This window comes from Amphiura filiformis, chromosome 14, assembly GCF_039555335.1.
Source record: "Amphiura filiformis chromosome 14, Afil_fr2py, whole genome shotgun sequence".
In the NCBI taxonomy this organism is placed as follows: Eukaryota; Metazoa; Echinodermata; class Ophiuroidea; order Amphilepidida; family Amphiuridae; genus Amphiura; species Amphiura filiformis.
The window spans coordinates 65822072-65840100 of NC_092641.1; the positions used below are offsets into that span (position 1 = coordinate 65822072).

The 18029-nt window shown below is 34.5% G+C and overlaps 1 protein-coding gene across 1 annotated transcript in view; it reads right to left on the reverse strand.

Moving 5' to 3' along the window:
- Positions 1–312: 312 nt before the first annotated feature.
- LOC140170453 (uncharacterized) overlaps positions 313–18029 on the reverse strand; it is a 90358-nt gene continuing 72641 nt past the window's right edge. Inside the window, exons 4-11 of the mRNA XM_072193820.1 lie at positions 14169–14489; positions 12447–12551; positions 11803–11838; positions 5083–5178; positions 4870–4958; positions 3919–4111; positions 3522–3650; positions 313–2937 (exon numbers count right to left, since the gene is read on the reverse strand). Coding sequence (XP_072049921.1) covers positions 2858–2937; positions 3522–3650; positions 3919–4111; positions 4870–4958; positions 5083–5178; positions 11803–11838; positions 12447–12551; positions 14169–14489 — 1049 coding nt within the window. The 3' untranslated portion in view covers positions 313–2857. The remainder of the gene's footprint in view (positions 2938–3521; positions 3651–3918; positions 4112–4869; positions 4959–5082; positions 5179–11802; positions 11839–12446; positions 12552–14168; positions 14490–18029) is intronic.

Below are 18029 nucleotides of genomic sequence, written 5' to 3' on the forward strand. Positions count from 1 at the left end.
AATGAGTTTATCATATTTTAAAAGACCTGCATCGTGCCATTGCAAACTATATCATTTTACATGTATGTTATAATGTATATTCATGTACCTGTACTAAAGGTCCCCAGAAGATAAAACAGTCAGTCTCTTAAAACGTTTTCAATTATTGTCTTTTTTGTTAATATCTCAAAAAAAGTGTTGATGGAGTTGGGCCCTTCTTCCACTCAGGTATTCAATTGTTTGTCTCATTTCAAAAAATCTAGCTAATTAAATGATGTTATAATAACTAATGACAGGCACACAAAATAACAACCACCTCACAAATAAAGTCAATTAGCTTTTCAAATAGTCTCTTTATTGATACTTATCTGTATAACCTATATTTGTGCTATAAGCACCTCAACTGGAACAACTCAACGTTTCTTCACATTATGGCCATAATGAAAATGAATTTGGGTATTAGGAACCATACCTAATACTTGTGCACAGCCTTCCCCCAGCTTGGCAGGGAAATACCTCATACAAAGGGAGACTTTTTTTCAACAAAAATGTTCTTCCTTGGGGCTGTGCATAAAAAAAGTACATTTGCACACTTGTAACTAAGTATGGTCCCTATGGTTTTGGGTTGACGCTCCTCCCAATAATAATCACTCCTATTATTGAAAGTTTCCAAAATCTTGGAAAAAATCTGATTTTTTGTAAAAAATAAATCTGATAATTTCTGCATTTTTCCCTTAAAATTCAAGCAAAATCAACCCAATTCAGACAAAAAATTGCTGTTTTTAATTTCATACAGCTGGAAAAAAATCTCCATGGCAAACATCGGTCCAGCCAGTGGAACAGGTTTTTCCCCCTTTTTTAATGACCAGAGTACAATTGTGACGTGTCATGTCAAATGGAGACACTTATGGGCAGGTTATCAATTTTGAGGTTTTTTCCTATCTTAAATGTAGAGATATTGTGGTCCACAACGCTGTTTTCCCCAATGATATCGGACACTCCTAAGCGAAGATATTGAGTTCGTAAGTTATGGTATTATAAAATTGGAAATTGAGATATCGGCTTTAAAAATATTATTGACAATGTTGAGAAGTAGGAATTACCTTGAAAAATACCTCAAAAATACAAGATGCCAATTCCGGTCTGAAACTATCAGACAATATTTTCAACATTAATAACATCACAAATTCGCAATAAACCCAAATTGTAAAAAAATCACCCCGGGCAGATTTTTGGCTATTTCTCCATTTACGATCCTGCCCAAAAGTGTCTCCTGTTGACATGACACGTCACAATTTTATTATATTATAGTCCTAGCTCCTAAATCAGAAATTGCAGGATCAAACATTAACAGAACTGCCAACAACCAGCAATCAGTGACATTTTGCACAACAATCAAATGCAAAAAAAGGGTTCCTTATAATCAGTGCAATTTTCAAAATCAGTGAAAGATCAACTTATATATTTAGGAAACTTCCTACAGCATCAAGTATAGAGATGGCAGCTCTGATTATATCGGACCAGTGAAACATACAGTGCTTGGTCCTGTCAGATAAAAAATGTTGGACTGTACATTGTTACTTTTTGGCAGAAAACTTATTTTACTCTATTCTGAATAGTCTTACAAGGTAGTTATAAACATTACAAAAGGTGGGTGATTTTCCTTGGTAGGTTTTGTACAGATAGATATTGATATATTGCTGTTGATGGACATGATACTGATCTTTTCTCAAAAAGTAGGGAAATAGTGAAAAAATGTGAAAAACCAGGCAAAAAAAATCATGTTAAAAAAATACAGTCATGAAAACACATAATTTTGACTGTAAAAAATCTGAATTCCTATTGTATCAAAATGTTCACGCCTGTTTTCGGCATTTGGCTGATCATCACACAATAAAACACAAACATAAAGGCCTATACACCAAGCGCTTTATTTACATATTATTTCATAATAAATTAAATGCCACACCAAGTGTGCTTTGTATGTACATTTTGTACACTTTAAAACATACACAGATTGGCAAATCTTAGATTTGCAAGAATTACAAACACATACAGCAAAACAATTATTAACAATATGTACATAATTATTGCATGTTTTTGGTCTCTCCTATACTTAATCTTCAATTTACATGAAATAAATAACCTACAAAAATATGGTTTCCTTCATGTTTTTATGCTTCTCGCTGATTCTGGACAAAATACAGAAACATTTTCTCTATTGCACAATGTTCTATTTTGGCTTGCAGGAGAATGACTACAAAATATATACAGTTGAGTCTCCAGATTGCAATTAAATTGTTAAATAATGAAATAAATTTGAAGTCCTTTTGTACAAAATTTGTTCATCTTCATGAAACTTTAAAGCCTTTAGAACTAGAAGGAAAAATTGTTGTGTATTGGACATTGCAATGAAAATAAGACAAAATTTAATAAAATATCAAATAGGTGAGTTGACTTCTGATGACAATGCCTGGCAGAATGCGCATGCATCATCACAATTTCCATTGTTTTTAGCCTGGCAGTATGCGCACGCATCATATTTTGTTCAGGCCTTGTGTTTTAAAACTCCAGCCACATCACAATAAGGCTATTGAACATTGTAGTAGTTGCATGGGGTTCACTCAAGTATATCAATATACCAGTCCCTTGCCTTTATTGATAAACATTGAGGTCAGCTCATCTATAGAGCATTGAATTTCAAAATACAAAAATATTTAAATATTTTTTCATCCGTGTTTAACACCTGCATGAAGGATATGTATTTTTTTCTGCAAAATTAGAAATAAAAAATTTCTGAGTTTTTTGGGCCACGCAGTTAACATGGTTAAGTTACAGCAAACAGTTTGCAAACGTTTTTTTTTTATGCTCAAGTTATTTATGTGTCATCATCATCTTTCTTGTCTTCTTTCTTGTCATCACTTTTCTCTTCTGCTCTGGGTGTGGAGGAAGAGTCATCTGTAAGAAGACATAGGTTATATTGAACATTATGAAATGAATGCTAAATGCTCAAAATATTAAATAGTGACCTTATTCTGACAAAATATCATTTGAAAAATTATTTAATTTCATGTAATACTATTTGGCACACTTGGTTTTTATATTATGTTTACAGTTGGGCCACAAAAAGAAAATTGTTTGATTAGCGAAACCCGACTGACCCTAAAATTAGGCCCGACCAACAAAATTAATGAATTTATTAATTAATGAATTTATTGATTTTTTTTTTAAGGACGCAAAAAGTTCCAAGGCCTTAATCTAATGCAATTTACAGCTTTAAAAGTTTTTTTTTTAAAAATCCTGACCTACCTAGCCTAATTGGTTTTTTTTTGTTACACCAATCAAACAATTTTCTTTTTGTGGCCTTAATATAGTATTGACTATCTACAATGTACATGTAGAAGAGAAAGCTATGATATTGGAAAGCATTAAAAACAGAAATACCACATGTGTATAGTAACCAATGTTAGATAATGATCACATCTAAATATTCTAGCACCTAAAAAGTATATCTACAAAGACACTAAAACATTGACACTTGCCTGCAACCTTGTTCTTACTTCTGTGTTTGATCCATACTATAGCCCCAACTATTACCACAACACCCAGCACAGCAAATGCAACACATAATCCAATTATTAAGCCTTGGTTTTTACTTTTGACACCTGCACCTGAAAATAACAACAACAAAACAATTGTCTTAAAGATGGGTGACTTGATCGACAGCCTTACCCCCACCCCCACCCCCTATCAAAATTGAGATTTTGGCATCAGAAGAAAGCTCATATTTTTCTCTTAATAAATTTCTTTGCGAGAACAATAAATTTTGCATTGGGTGAAAAAATATCCAATGTTATCATTATTGTATTTTCAGAATCTTTTCACCGATTGCTCGTGTAATTACCTTCACATACTTGTTTTCTTATTATACAAACTTACGGAATGTTTTGAATGGCTTTGAGATTGGAACACCAGCTTCTTCAAATCCGTCATTGATAATCTGTTCTATCTCGTCTATGGTAAGATCACTATTAATATCATAGAATATCTGGAACTCAACAATAAGGCTTCCACATTTAGCATCAGTTGGACAGTTTCCTTTATAGTCAGTATGATTAAATACTTCATCCAACTGGTAGAAAAATCAATGCACAAAACAATTTAATTAATATTTACTAATAACAATAAAAAGCAGCGTTTAATTTCCAGCATTTTTATACCAAAATACTTCAAATACAACACCTAAATATTTGTATTTATTTACAATTTTAATGCTCTCATTTCCAAAGGTACGAGATGTGTCCTTAAATTTACTTAATTTCTGTCTAGAGCCAAATAGCATGATCGTAATCTTCTTAATATTTACTTAAACATCTTTGAACAAGTTCATTTGGATTGTTAGATTTAGCTGTTTAAAACATTGCTTGTTTTATGCAAATCCAAGAAAAATGAAGATGTTAAACTCACATCTTTAGTTTAGACAAGGACGAGGGGGCCTACTCACTCTACAACATCTTTGACCAACTCATCACGCCTCTATAGCGGTTCCTGTTGACTATAAAAGGAAGCAGTCAGATGTGATGAGTTGCCAGTCTGATGAAACCACTAGTGTAGTGGGGAAATGTCATCTTCATTTTTCTTGGATTTGCATAAAACAAACAATGTTAACAGTTTACTTAAACATATTTAAGGTGAGTTTGTTATATTTACACCAGCATGCTATCATATCAAGGTTACACTTGAGATTGGTCTGTATTCTGTAATATTGTTGGATCTGGTGAACTAACTAATAAAGATATAATTTAATTTAATTATATCAGTCCTGATGAACTCATTCAAAGAGTAAACACATTTTTTTTCTTACCATTCACCTGGCCCCTTAAAACTTACCATGCGAGATGCATTGCGTGCTGCAATGTCTAAGTCCTCTTCACGGCACATACGTTCAAAACTGGCAGACCCATACAACATTTTAACTTCTGTGAAATTTAGATTACATAAAGATTAAAAAGTAAAAATGCAAAAGCTGCCAGTTATATTTAGTGGTTAAAAAACAGAGAATAAATAATAATAATAAAAATGTTGCATAATTCAAATCTTTACCTGTACACACTCCGTCAATGCACCTCTTTCCCTTTCCACACAAACAACACAAGGCATCATCATCTTCACATATGCACTTGTCAGTAGGTTCTGATTCTGAAACATATAAAGTCATAACCATATTCCCGGATGTTGTGAGCAAAAGAATACATTTTATACACAAAAACTTGGGCTTTTTAAAAGCAATCCTTGATCCTGCCACAAAGTAAGAATTTTGTGTCATTTTTAAGTTTATGATAACATCAAGAAACCACACACAAAACACTGGGACACATCAACAATTCATCAAGCATATTTGTACAAAGCTGCATCATGATTTGTGATCAGTGCTCATAGGCTTTATAGGAAGATTTTCAACATGGGGGGCTAAAATTGAAGAAAAAAATTGGTGGGCTACCCTGGGGTGTCCTCGAGCCAGAAAATTTTGCAAAATATAGGTCACAAACACCCATTTCCCCTCAATTTTATCACAATTTTTTAACTTCACCTAGGATTATTGGGGGGGGATGAAAGGTATTCAAGCCTCCCCCAACAATATAATTGCGGGGGCTGAGCCCCTAAAGCCCCCCTGGTTCCTGAGCCTATGGTGCTAATGAAACACTCTCTAGATGTGCACCCTCTTATAATTTACAAATATCCCTTTAAAAGCAACATTCAGAGATACATGTATTTTGTGCATAATTCTTTGCTGTAAGTGCTCAAGAACCTTCATTACTTTACCAAGTTTCTAGTTGTCCCTAGTGACAGTAGGCTACCAAGTTCTGATACTTGTCTCTTTTGATATGGACATAGTGCGGTTTTTGATTACAATATAAAGGTTGGCAAGTGTGTGATTAGAAATGGCAACTTGAATCAACAGTAAATCTGAAAATGAATGGTTGACTGTGAATCTCTATTCCTTTAATAAACTCCTAAGGCCGTATAAAATTAATATTTTGGTTCTCGTCAGAGGATTTTCATGAATTGATGAGGGAGGGAGGTGTTTTTTTTGTTTTTGTTTTTTTTCAATGTAAAATTAGCATTGTCAGTAGTTTTCGGTCTTCTCCAACAGTGCTCGAGGAAACGATGAGGCCCTTTTTTTTTTTCAAATGTGAGATTCTGAGGGATAAACCCCCTAGAGTACCACAAAAAGACTTGGAAGTGATGCTTGTTCTCTAATAAACTTATTTATATGTATGAAGATTTCATAAATCATTCCAAAGTCTAAAAAAATTGAAAAATCTAAAAAAAAAACAAAAAACTGACAAATCCCAGAAATTGAGGAGGGAGGGGACGAGAACCAAAATATTAATTTTACACGGCCTAATATGGCATCAGTGGAGAGCCTGTATTTTTCTTTTCGACCCTGTGAAATGTTTAGGGCTATCAAAAAATGTTGTGTTAGGATTGATATGTCTTAAACGGGTTAACCCGCAAAGTATTTTATGGATTCTTAAAGGCAAGTTTTTTATGTCTGATTGAGGTTTATTAACCATAGGTGGGGATTGGGAGTCAAGTTCATTCTGCCAAAGCCGAAAAAGACTTGTGATGAAGTCCGAACAACCTCCTTTAATGATCCTCATTGTGATGCATTGCACCAAATAATATGTGAAGTGTTTCACACTCCACAAATGCTCCATGTAGTGTTAAGGCCAATTACAATTGATTCTTAGTTTCCTGTTTCCCGCCCGCGTCCAAAGTAGAGAATTGCAAAATATTTAATTATTTTATTTATATTTTGGATTTTCTCTTTAAAAATAACTTTTAATGACTACCATTTGCTACTTTCTGACTTTGATCATATCATCTATAATGATGAATAAACATAGAACCTAATTGTACCATTACTTATGTATAAAATCAAACATAGGCCTACGTAGTAAAATAATTAAATGCATGCTCCTTGTCAAAATCGCTTGATGTAGGTTGCGACCACTTATTTTAAAATAAAGAAAATAAAAGATAATTAATAATTAATAATTAAAAGTCGCCTCATCCCTGGTTTTCAACCATGAAACAGGAAACTAAGAATTAATTGTGAAGGGCCTAAGCTTAAATTTATAGGGGGCTTTACAATACGGGCACCAGGCACACTCAAGACAACAAATTACACCATCATGTATCATAGCAAAGCTGCACCAAAGTTTGGTTTACCTCAAGTTCAGTTGTGATGTAGGTACTTTAAAGTTAATCCCGCAGAGATTAAGATACACAAGCATGGGGGAATTTGTTACTAGCACAATTGCATCATAAAATGCCTCACAAAAATCTATTGACATCACTACTGAACTAAGCTGAAATGTTCATGGGCCGTGGCCCCATAAGTCTAAAATTCTAGGGGGCCTCGGCAATTTGTACGGACTTGAACTCAAATTTTGAAATTTTACAAATTACATCTTGAAAAGGAAAATACCGGCATTTGGCCTGAGGACCCACCTTATTTCCAAAACTGACTGAACTTCATGCAGGTGAACCAAAGTATATTCACTGCTCATTGAATTTGTACAATGAATGTAAATATCTGCACACACACTACATGTAGCTAGCAAAAGAATAAAACAGAATGCAAAGATTCACACTGCAGCTTTTTAAAAACAGTTCCCGAATGTGAGTCACACAATAACTGATCCTTTTTCCCCTTAATTCGATCCCTTTATTTGATCCATTATTTCAAATGTAGTTTGATCGCTTTTAAAAGGTCCAATATATCTCCACGTTGGATATTTCGATGTGAGAGGATAGATTTCTTTGACACCAAGAAACCATAATGGTTAAATAATTCTACATTTCATATTATGTAAATAATTGATTATTTTACATTGGGTAAGTGTAAAATGGACAGTACTGATATTTACCTAGCATATGCACTCTTCTTATTCTGCTGCCTTCAGTAAGTTTTCTGTCTCATCAAAGACTATGGCTGACTTGCATACTGAAATAGACCATTGATATAGATTTATTTGTGAATTACAAACTAGGTCTATTTCTCTGGTTCCTGTTACTCTCATTCACAGCAACTGCTTTCATTGATTGGGACTTCATTGGAAATAAGCTTACACTTCTGAGCTCAATGTTGTCAGTATTTGGCAGTATTGAGTGTTAAGCCATCTTATTTAAATCCCGTGTCTCAAAGTAAAATTGTGCATCTAGTCCTCTTTGAAAATCAAGAAATTCATTTTTTATTATCTCTTTTTATTTTTTTTAAACAAAAAGGCGAAAATAAAACTCAAAATTCGTATTTGATTTCAAGTTTTCGATTTTTTCGCAAACTTTGGACATGAAAATAATAAAAGAGAAGAAGAATAGTTTGTAGCAGAGACTTCTTGTCTGCTATTCTAACATTTGCAGCATTGGATATTTTTTGCTCAAAATGCTTGTCTGAAATCCTGTACTGACAAACAAACAAAAATTAAAATTAAACAAAATATTACAGTAAAAAACACCACATTCCGCATTAGGTTTTCAATTTCTCACAAGTTTTGAGACATTTAATTAAGATGGCCTTGCATTGCAATTTAGAAAAAAATTCTTTTGCTACATAAATGTTCTTGTTTCTTGTCGAAAATGCAGAATATATTTTGTACAACACATTTATAAACAAAATTTAAAACTACGGTCAAAAGTGAATTATCCCTTTAATTCTGATCTCCTTACCCCTAGTCCTCATTCTCAAGGCTGTAATACTTGTAAACTAAAAGAATTCCTGGACCTAAATATGGTCAAAGAAAAACCTAATAATTATGATTTTTAAATCTTGACCACAACAAATTACTTGTATTCACCAAATAAGCCCACTGGACGATTAGGTACGGTAAGTAGATTTTTTTTTGGGGGGGGGGCATTTATTAGTTACTGTGTTATGAAGTTCAAACTGGATATTTTCTATACAAAATAATGCTGAAATTAAATAAGAAATATGTATTGAAAGCTGATACCCAAATTGTTTTTTTGTGATTTAATTATTAGTTTTCATGCAAAACCCCGGGGTCACCCCATTGTGACCTGTACACCATCCGCGATAATGAAAACGCGTAAAAAGGGTAGTTTTTCGTGGGTAAGCACGATACGCGCGTAACGCATTTAGGGTGTCAAAAACATGAAATATTGGGAAAAGGGGTAGCAAAATTGCAATATTGCTAATACGCTGGAAATGAAATTTAGGGTATGAAATTTGATGCAAGGAATAAAATCCCTGTTTGTTTTAGCCAAGGGTTAAATCCTTGTTTAGGGTGCTTTTCAAAAGTTGATTATCGCGGATGGTTTACAGGCCACAATGGGAGTGACCCCCCTGGGTGCAAAACCTAGGCAAAGTGAAAGGGGGCTTTACACAAACGTAAGTCAGAAAAGTTCTGTGGCACAAATTAGGGAAGGGTGCTAACTAGGTAGAATAAGGGTACTTCAATCCACATAGTTGTTGCATAGATGGGAATTCTCAAAGTATTTTCAGGCCTAATTTGTAGGCCTAGCTATAATACATTGAAACACCCTTGTGTGTGACACACACACCAGAGTGGTAATTAGTAGCGTCTGCACTTCTGCTTGGTGTAATTGAGCCTAAAATAGTTTTGCAATATTAGGCCTTTTAGTACATTAAAAATACTGCACATGTACATGTATTTGAAATCAAAATGGTGAAGATACATCTTCATTCAGTCAATGCCCAAGGAAAAAAACAAAAGGTAACTAGAGCAACTGTGCCCTTTGCAAGGGCACGAGGTAAGTTAGGCGGTTGATTGTGACGATCTGATCAAGCAGCAATACTGTGCTGGGTGCTGGATAGTATTGATTTTAATAAGACTGTTTCATTAATTGCCGCTTTTAATATACCTTGATCGTGGAAAGCTGGCATTTTGAAAACTTGACTTTTGACCTCTGTATGACCCCCTTAATGACTTTAAATGAATTATGAAATATTTAAAACATGTAAAGAATGTCATAAGGATCATTGCATTTAAATTTCAGCTCAATTGAAGCATTTTGAAAACTTGACCTTTGACCCCTTTTTTGCCCCTTAATGAACTGAAATGAATTTTACAATATTTTAACATGTTTAGAATGTCATAAGGATTATTGCATTTAAATTTCAGCTCAATTGGAGCATTTTGAAAAACCTTGACCTTTGACCCCTTTATGGCCCCTTAATGACCTTAAATAAATTTGAAAATATTTTAAACATGTTTAGAATGTCATTAGGATCATTGCATTTCAATTTCAGCTTCATCAGAGCATTTTCGGTTAAAATGACCTTTTTTGACCCCTGTGACCCCTTGGATGACCTCTGATGTTAAACAACCCATACCTTTTGTAGCCAGCTACCCAATACTGCTTGTGACTGAGTTTGGTCGAAATCCGATCAAGGATGTGGAAGTAGTAGCAAATTGTGAGAAGAAAGAAGAAAGAAGAAAGAAGAACTAGAGCAACTGTGCCCTTTGCAAGGGCACGAGGTAAGTTAGGCGGATGATTGTGACGATTTGATCAAGCAATACTGTGCTGGGTGCTGGATAGTATTAATTTTAATAAGACTGTTTCATAAATTGCCGCTTTTAATGTATACATTCATCGTGGAAAGCTGGCATTTTGAAAACTTGACCTTTGACCTCTGTATAACCCCTAATGACCAGAAATGAATTTTGAAATATTTAAAACATGTAAAAATGTCATAAGGATCATTGCATTTAAATTTCAGCTCAATTGAAGCATTTTGAAAATTTGACCTTTGACCCCTTTGTTGCCCCTTAATGTTCTTAAATGAATTTTTAAATATTTTTAACATGTTAAGAATGTCATAAGGATCATTGCATTTAAATTCCAGCTCAATTGGAGCATTTTCAAAAACTTGACCTTTGACCCCTTTATGACCCTTAATGACATTTAATGAATATTAAAATATTTTAAGCATGTTTAGAATGTCATAAGGATCATTGCATATAAATTTCAGCTCAATTGGAGTATTTTCGGTTAACATGACCTTTTTGACCCCTGTGACCCTTGGATGACCTCCGACGTTAAACAACCCATAACTTTTGTAGCCAGCTACACAATACTGCTTGTGACTGAGTTTGGTCGAAATCCGATCAAGGATGTGGAAGTAGTAGCAAATTGTGAGAAGAAAGAAAGAAAGAAAGAAGAAAGAAGAAAGAAATGGCAAGAAAGAAATAAGTTAGGCTGCCCGCCTAGCCCGCCTAACTTAAAGAAATGCAAAGAAAGAAATAAGTTAGGCTGCCCGCCTAACTTAAATAATCTTGTACCTTTTAGTTAGCGAAGTTAGCAAATTTTGAGGGAGAAAATAATTTTTTTACTTCAAATTTAAAATACAAAACTTGTTTTTCTTTGCATCATTGAATCTTACTTATTGTGTGACTTATTATGGGTGGCAATTAGGGAAATATTTTCACTTCACAAGAAAGATAGTGGAAAAGAGCCATAACAAAATAAAACCACATTAGGAAATGCGATCATCTTTGATAACTGAACAATGTACTTTTTCTGACTATTAAAATAATGTGTGAAGAACCATGTGCTGGAAAAGCTAATTAACAGTGACTTAATTATTTGAATGGGAATAAAATCATTGTTCAATTATCAAAGAAAAGCTGGTCTAAGAGTTTACATAAGGTAATGCATAAATTGTATTTGCTACACAAAAAATGTACCATTAGAAATGGAAATGGTTTTCCTTGCAGCAGACAGGACATATAAAGATCACATAAGAAAAATAAAATAAAATTTATAAATGCTTACCAGTGCTAATCACAGACTCTAGTTCCGTAGTGGTAGCTGCAACATGTAATCACCAAAATCAGAGTTGATACAACAACATTTTTTACATCTTGGGGCACATTTGTTTCCACAGAATCCATCAAATGAATCAATGTTTTGTTGTTGTATGGCTTCCTTTTTTCCAAGTATTTTACAATTATATTATAGTTTATAGTTCAAAATGAATACGAAGATATATAAAGGTGTGCATTATTTAAATTTCAAATTTCATTTCTATTCTTTGATTACTAAAGTGATTAAATCTACTTATTTGAACTTGGACATATTGGTAATAACATGATGTTCCAAATATAATTGCTTTTAATATTTTTTTCCCATTGTAGCATTGCATGTACAGGTATCACAGTGGCCAGGATCCCATAAGTGGGGAGAGGGCTGGAACAGAAGTCCCATTCCCACATGCACCATCCCCTTCCCTTGGCAACACCATTGTAAAGTGGTGCTTTCCATTCAGCCTGTTTCAATATCTTGAGGTCATACATGTATGTCATCTTTAGAGAACGATATTTTCTGATTGAAAAATAATCCAGACTAGAATATTCTAACACTCAAAAATCAGTGTATGTTGTATTCGAGCGATACGCTCTGGATATCTGTCTTCTTACCCAAAGTTGTTATTTCTGTTTTCATGGATGTAGTTGCAGCCTCATTGGTTGTAACTTCAATTTCAGTTGTCTCCTGGGTCATTTGTACAGTTGAAGTGAAATATTCTATCATTGCAAATGACAAATAACTCTCATTCATCATGTTTACAGGGTGTCCCAGAATGATCAGTACCAATTATTTACACTTTGAACTAAAATTTGCTACCTAATACTTCCAGATTTTATGTGAATTTCAACCTCTTTTATACAGACCTCTTTTGTTCAGATATCTATGTCATGCTGTGTGAACTTAATGTTGTCGATCTTTTGTTTTCTATTTGCAAAATGACAAGTATGTAACCTTTTTTCTTGCTTTTTTAAATTCCCTCATAATACTATGATAATAGGAAGAGGTTTATGGGGGTAAAAGTACCTCCGGCCTATGAAATTGGGCAATAATAAGTGTGGACTTACTTAGTAACCCCTCCTTTGAGTGCTATCCAGATTCCAGAAGCTGAAGAATGTACTAACATTTCGAATGTCACTCCTGATACAACTTACAAAGCAATCAATGGACTATTAAATACACCTTTATATGTCAACCTGCGCTCATCGGATCAATATCTTTTAAAATATTTTCTTGATGTACCCAAATGGAAACTTCATTCATTTGGTCATCGCTCTTCAGCAGTGCTGCACCTATCCTCGAGAATGAACTGCATTTACATGTATACGACTGCACCAAATGTAATACTCTTTAAAAACGCACTGAGAACCTATTTGTACTCTACAGCATTCTGTAAATAATGTATTTTTATTTATCACAGTGCCTCTGAACAGTTCTTTAAAAAATGATAAAAATGAAACTGGTGCTTTATAAATAAGTTTGATTGATTGATTGATTGATGAACTAATTGCAATATTATGTAGAATGTGGGTTTCGCCTTCATGTAATTTTATGTGAGGTTAGGGTTATGATTAGGGTTACTTGTAGGGTTAGGCTTTCTTACACAAAATATTACATGAAGGATCAACCAGACCGTGCCTCTGTTAGATATATTTGGCAGAAAAATTTACGATTCCAAGCACATAAACATTCAGCAGTTTTTATGATATGGTTTTGCAAATGAACAGGATTACTGCAATACTCTACTCTGAACACATGTCAGTAACCAAGCAGTTGTGTAACTGACACAGCAGCAAAATGCACTGACATTAAACAGCTTCATGGACAACATTCACAGCCCAATAATTGGCACCCAGCACAAGAAATCTATGAGAATGCATATATAAGATCCTTACACAGATGACAATTTCCAAAAAGTAAGTGGAATAGTGTGGAACAGGGCTGATTTCTGTTTTTCACACACTTTCTTCAAGAAACAGGTCTTGTTCTACACTATTCCACTTACTCACAGATGCCACTTATTGGGCTGTGAAGTGAATGTGGTCAAGGAAGATGTTCCATGTCTGTGCATTTTGCTGTTATGTCAGTTGGACGACTGCTTGGTTTCTGACATGTGTTTAGGGTAGAGTATTGAAGTAATCCTGTGTGTAATTTTGGTTCATTTTGATGCACAGGATTTTATGATATGACCTTGTGAAAAGTTTCTCTTTTGGCTTAATGTATTATAGATCTGTGTCAAATTTACTGTGTTTATTAAGACATTGGGTTTTAAAATGCAAACAATTTCAATGTTGTGTCAGATCAGTACACAGAATATAGAATGCAGTGATTCTTACCTGGAGCTATGAGGTTTATCTCCTTTGTTACACCAACCTCATCAGCTGGTGGAACTTTTGCTTTGCACTGCAAAGTTGCTGTTTCTGTAATATCCTTAGAGTTCAGTTTGCACACACTGAGAGTATCATTAAACCGATCATCTTCATTGGGGGTATTTACTGGGGGCTCACAATTCAGTATGTCTTCCCGGGGTATATCTCCCAAAGTCCATATTATGGTAGCTGTGGGTCTTGCTTTAATGGCATTACACGAAAAGGTATATTCCATATCTGGATCTATTTGAATGTCCTCTTCAGGTTCTAGAGTTACAGTTGGCTGAACTGTTGGCAAAAAGGGAATAACAATTAAACACTACAAATAATAATAATAATAATGATAATGTGATGACAAGACGATGATGATGATAATACTACTGAAAGTTGATTGTTCATTGGTTCCCATTTCCCACCTTTATTTCATTTTAGCAAGCATTTTCATTATATTTCATTATTTCATTGTACCTGAAGTATAAATTTACCTTGGGATGGCAGAAGCCAACTTTTTCCAGTTTCACCCATTTCACTAAAAAAACTGTGCAGTGCAGTTATATTATTTTTATATCAATTGATCTTATACAGCAAGCAAAATAATTAAGGTAGCAGTTGTGTTCACCCCTGTAAATGTATATCCTAAATTAAGACAAACGTGTCAAAATTAAAACAAGCAGCCGATGCCTGTACTCCTTATCTCTGATTTAAGACCTTATTTGTTGAAATTAGTTGAGAATTAAAGAAACTGTGATCCAAAACCTAATGAAGATATGAAATAAAAAGTTGCACTTTTATGTTCTAATCAATGAAAGCATGATGCTAGTTTTTCGTGCTAATCAATGAAAGCACGGCGCCAGTTCTCTTGTTAAGGGTAGACGAGGTGTTGTTGGTCGAAGCAACCATAAAAATCGATTTTCAGTCTCTAGATCAATAAATTATTGGCAAATAACACATTGATGTTTTGCAAAAGTTCATTCTACAAACTATATAATTTGAAAACTTGCTTAATTTATTGTTGTTAATGAGTTATGTACATTTTACAAAAGTGTTGTTGTTTCAGCCCTCTTTACAACATAACTCAAGAACCACAGGACCTACAAAATTATTTATGTGATATTTAAATTCTTCTACACGCTCGCAAGGAAATGAGCAATGTAATTCTTGCCAAAGCTCATTACCATTCGCAAGATGTTGTGAACTACCAAATTGCAACACTTTAAAATAGTGTATTACCTTAATGTTTGCGAACGCTTTGTGTACAAATCAATAGGGCATGCATGCAATGTGGCTATTAAACTGCAACTTTTAAATTTGAATCTCCATTGGGTTTTTGATCGCTGTGTCTTTATTTCTTGCACAATTTCAACGGATGAGGTCTTAAATTTGAGCTAAAAGATGCAGCTTTTGGCTGTTGATTCCAATTATGACATATCTGTCTTTGTTTAGGATATACAGGGGGTGAACGTAACTGGTACCTTAATTATTTGGCTTACTGTAGATAACAAGAAGACCTCCTAATGTAGGCCTGCTAAGAATACGCGTTTTTTGTTTTTTTGCGAGTTTTAATTTTTTTTCGCGGATTTGGAGAGTCCCAGGACCTAACATCAAGTGCAAACATAATTTAAAAAAATGTGGGAAAAAAAAAATGCTTTTTTTTTTTTTTATTTTGCTGATTTAGAGAGTCCCTTGACCTAGAGTGAAGTACTGCAATCATTAAAAAAAAAAAAAATTACAAGTTTGTATCCAAATGGGACCGATTTGTAACTTGTGTTCACTGCATAGTCTATTGAAGATATAAAAATGCATTGGTTTTGTACACAAGTCTATATCTTAGATAGATTTTGAAGTGAACACAAGTTACAAATTGGTCCCATTTGGATACAAACTTGTAATTTTTTTGTAACTTTTTTCCAAATTTTTATTTTTATTTTTTTATATGATGTAGCACTTGATGTTAGGTCCAGGGACTCTCCAAATCCGCAACAAATCGCAAAAAAAAAAAAAAATTTTAATTTTTTTGATAGATTTTTTCAAAAATGTCAAAAAACGCAATTGGAGCCAAAATACGCAAATTGCGGCGCAAATAACGCAATCGCGTATTCTTAGCAGCCCTATCCTAATGTGTCTTACGCTACATTGCACGGTTTGTATAAAGGAGATCGATATTACTGGCTTGCATGACACTTGTGATGCATGACGCTGCCCGAGCAAAGTAAACCATGAAGACGCACCGGACGCAAGTTGTTAATCAGTGATGAATTAACAACAGTGAAACACGATTGAATCCCTTTCAACAACGAAAACAAGTTTGTCTAATTCACATGATTCTTTCACTCGGAATGTCCGTTTGACCCCATACGACCTTTGACCTCGAGTGACCATGGTTTGATTTTGTTCATGTTCCTGTGATATAAAGAATACTTTTAGCCATATTGGGTGAAGTTTTAAATTTTGACCCCAGATGACCTTTGACCTCGGATGACCTCGATGTAATTTGTTTCATGTTCCCCTCATATCAAGGATTCCACCCACCAAGTTTGAGCCTGATAGGACAAAGTTTGAAACCCATGACGTTTGACCTCGGATGACCTCCATGTTTTTCATGCTCCCCTCATATGAAGGATTACACCCACCAAGTTTGAGCCAGATTGGACAATGTTTGAAATTTGACCCCTCTGTAATGACCTTTAACCTCAGTTGACCTCTATTTATTTTAGGCATACATTCCCCTCATATCAAGGATTACACAAACCCAGTTTGGGCCCGATCGGACAAAATTAGAAATTTTAACCTTTGACCTTGACCTCCGATGACCTTTAAAACTACCCATTTGCCAATATATTGTATATTATGCTCATAATTATACACATGGCAGCTACACATGGCAGCTATTGCACTTTATACCCACTTCTGGCATTGAGCAGTCAATGTCCCAACTCCAAGATCAACAAGTAATCTAATCATATTTAGTAACTCTATTTGTAAAATTAATTCCAAGAGCTTCTTCAGACGAAAAAAATGAAGCGATAGCTAAGAGTAGCTTGATGACATAGGTCCCACTTGCTGATTGGTGCCGGTTTTACTGTACTGGTGATACTGGTGTTGATGCAGTAGCTCCCAATTGCTGATTGTTGTTATTGGTGTTGATAAAGTACCGAAAGCTACCAATTGCTGATGGGTACTGGGGTATATATCTACTGCTGGTATTGGTGTTGATAAAGTAACTACCAATAATTGCTGATTGTTACTTATAGTTAGCTATCTACTGCTGATATTGGTGTTGATGAAGTAGCTACCAATTGCTGATTGTTGTTCAGGTATTCAGATATTGGTGTTGATAAAGTACCGGTAGCTACCAATTGCTGATTGGTACTGGGGTATATATCTACTGCTGGTATTGGTGTTGATAAAGTAACTACCAATAATTGCTGATTGTAACTTATAGTTAGCTATCTACTGCTGATATTGGTGTTGATGAAGTAGCTACCAATTGCTGATTGTTGCTGTATAAGCTATCTCTCTCTCTCTCTAAGGTCACATTGCATACACGTATGAGGTGTGGTTCGTATGAGAGTATGCCATCGAATGCGGTCAGCGGCAGCCCTGGTAGCCTCAGTGATGCTCAGGCCTGTGATAATTTTGATGTCATCAAGCCAGCTCGCTGCAGGTCTGCCTCTCTTGCGTTTGCCCTCAACTAATCCTTGGACAATTTGTCGCCTGTATTCCATAGTGGCATATAGTGGGCGCCGCGAATAAACAACTTTTCGAGAAAATCGGGTTTGAAGAAATGCCAATTTAAAATCGAGTTGTGTAAATCAGACATTCATTATA